General features: G+C 54.0%; 1 protein-coding gene across 1 annotated transcript; it reads left to right on the forward strand.

Annotated features, from left to right (window-relative positions):
• The first annotated feature begins 973 nt into the window (after positions 1-973).
• Positions 974-1645, forward strand: LOC149349612 (uncharacterized). The gene has a single exon (XM_089576801.1). The coding sequence runs from the start codon at positions 974-976 to the stop codon at positions 1643-1645; it is 672 nt and encodes a 223-aa protein (XP_089432927.1).
• The last annotated feature ends 1342 nt before the right edge of the window (positions 1646-2987 follow it).

The following is a 2987-nucleotide window of genomic DNA, read 5'->3' on the forward strand; positions in this document are numbered from 1 at the left end:
CACCGTCTGTGGCTTTGACAAAGAAAGAAATTGACATGTTAAAAATGTGATTATAAATCTCTGTGATTAGTTGTCTTATGTTTTTTTGGACGCTTTAATGATACGATATGGTTGTGACGCATGTTTTTTTGAGGGGGTGAGGAAGGTATAAGAAGCAGTGTTTCTTCGAAATAAAAATCAGTTGTAAGTCAGCGCTTGTCTCTTGTCCCGGTGTTTTGCGCTGTTCCGTCACAAAAGAAATAACCCTGCATGCATGCGTTGAATTTCTTTTTTAATTTAAACAACATCACGCCTTTCCGCGGGTTCGTTCATTGTGCACTTTATTGCTTACCTTTCTGTGGAACTTATCTTCACAGCATGCACAAAAGCCTTGAGCAGAGCAAGCTTTGCCGAGCGCTTCCTGGCAGAGTTGATTTTCGACGCTGTGATATGGCTTAAACGCTTCAGTCCCTGCATTAAAATGTGACTGGGAATTGAATATGTGACTCTGTCGTCGTTCATTTTGTTCTGTTTCTATTGTGCCATTTTATTTTTAAGGAGCAATGGCTCGGGGACCTCATGTCTGCCGAAAATTTCACTCCCTCCCCCCCTTTCAGTCCTTTCTCCGCGCCAACCCACTACGAATATCCTGGCGCCGTCCCAAGAGCGCGGTGAGTGCATTTTTTAGCTGGTGGAATAGAAAAAGAATTCACAATGACTTTTGTCGGCGCTAGTTGGCTGCTCATTGCATGAAGGGTGAGACAACTGAACGACGCCACATGAACCACTGCTTTATATTGATTGTTTCCCCCTGGGCATGCCGGCGGCTACACTGACGGTGCTTCTCGCGCGCAGGGGGGACACCATCGCGGACGTGCTGCTGTCCCTCAAGCACGCAGTGGTGCACCCTAGCTCGCCGGCGGCGGGCGCCGGGCCCTACGGGGCCGGGCCGGCCGAGGCCCCGCCGCCGCCGCCGCACGTGTTCCCCACATCGATGAGCGTGAACCTGTCCATGAACATGACCATGGGCGTGGCCGGCTGGGAGCCCAGCTACGCGCAGTGGGGGCCGCCGCCCTACCACCACCACCCGCAGGAGGAGCTGTACGCGAGTCCCGGCTACGCGGCGGACATGGCCGCGCCGCCGCCTCCTCCCCCGCCGCCGCCCCCGCACCAGGTAGCCCCCGGGGGCCAGGTGGCGGCAGGCCAGGGCGCCCCTCCACGCGGAAGCGCCGCCGACGGCCGCGTCAACCTGTGCGGCATCTGCGGCAAGGCGTACGCGCGGCCCAGCACGCTCAAGACGCACCTGCGCACCCACTCGGGCGAGCGGCCCTACCGCTGCCTGCAGTGCAGCAAGTGCTTCTCGCAGGCGGCCAACCTGACGGCGCACCTGCGCACGCACTCCGGCGAGAAACCGTTCCGGTGCCCCGTGTGCGAGCGCCGCTTCTCGCAGAGCTCGTCGGTGACGACGCACATGCGCACGCACTCGGGCGAGCGACCGTACCGCTGCTGCCTCTGCAAGAAGGCCTTCTCGGACAGCTCGACGCTGACCAAGCACCTGCGCACCCACTCGGGCGAGAAGCCGTACCAGTGCCGGCTCTGCCTGCTCCGCTTCTCGCAGTCGGGCAACCTGAACCGGCACATGCGCGTCCACGCCAACGCCTCCTGAGCCTCCCCCCCTTCCACATTAATTTAAGAAGCACCCCCTTTTTCTACGCAGAGAGAGATGCTTCGCAGGTCCGCGAGCTGGCCCGAGAAGCGCTACTGTGCAGTGTCAGAGGTACAAAATAAAGTATATCGGCGCCGCTTCAGCCCCTCTCTCTCGGTGGACTCTAGCACTCGTCAAATCGGTGGGCGTGGTCTGCGTGCTCACTGCATATCGCGCTCAGTATGACTTAATTGCAACGCGTCTGGAGTGAACCTGCCGAGGATTGCGCTTCATAGTGAAATAATGTGCCCTTTTACAGAGGACCCAAGTTGCACAAATATTGAGTGCACATTGAGCGCAATGCGGACGTCACCAATTCCTGGATGTCCCAGACAACAGTATTCGATTTCCTTATATATTCGACTGAGCCGAGAAGGCTAGCGACATATACGCGTCGGCTCGGATTTAGATACCGAAAATTTTAAAAATCATAAAGCCAGGAAACAAAAGTGACCGATACGGTTCCGGGTGCTTCCAGCGGATCTGTGAGTCACTGCACTGCTGACTCGGCATTTTTTCGAACGAAGAGTCAGAGCAAGCTTCTTTGATTTCATCATTTCCAGTGGCTGAAAATTTGCCAAAATATCTGCGCAACACTTCCAGAGATGCCTGAAGCGAAGAGAGGGTTTTCGAAAATACCATACAGAGTGATTGGTGCGCGACACTAGGACCACATTTAAGACTATGAAGTGTTATGATCAAGCGTGTAATTTCTTACAGTGTGTGGAGGCGGCATCCGGTGCTCTTCGCGACGAGTATGCTTGTTGTCCTGTAATCTTATCAAATCGCAGATGATTTGACGATATTAGCTGTTCTGATCTGTTCGCGCCGCAGATGGAAGGTGATAAGGACGATCATGTAGTACATAGCACAGCCCGAGAGTGTGTCGCAGTTTAACGCCAGGCGTGATCGGCTGCGGCGATAGCATAGACGCGACAATAATTTTTATTTCTGCGCTCTCAAGGTACGGGACGAAGAGTCTTGGTTGGGTTCGACTCCATGAAGCAGTGCTCTCGCATTGCTGTCGCCGTAGTAAAAGGTGACGGGTGCAGTTGTGTACACTCTTTCCGAAAGGCCCGCTGCCCGAACCACAGGAACAAAACTGATCCGCACGCCCAACATGACCCCAAGACTCGTTTAGATCACATTACCAGAGACAACATATTGGTATCCTTTTTGCGCAATATTTTAATTGGACAGACCTCAGGCATAGATTACATCCAATGGCCGACTAGTCTGCGTTCAGAGTTTAGGTATTTAACAGGTGCACTGAACCCGACAAAGTATTTTTCGTGCAGCTACC

Source organism: Amblyomma mixtum, chromosome 3 (assembly GCF_055824585.1).
Source record: "Amblyomma mixtum isolate Tamu chromosome 3, ASM5582458v1, whole genome shotgun sequence".
Taxonomy (NCBI): Eukaryota; Metazoa; Arthropoda; class Arachnida; order Ixodida; family Ixodidae; genus Amblyomma; species Amblyomma mixtum.

Coding starts and splice junctions, on each gene's coding strand:
- LOC149349612 (XM_089576801.1), top strand. CDS start 974: ATGAGCGTGAACCTGTCCATGAACATGACCATGGGCGTGGCCGGCTGG.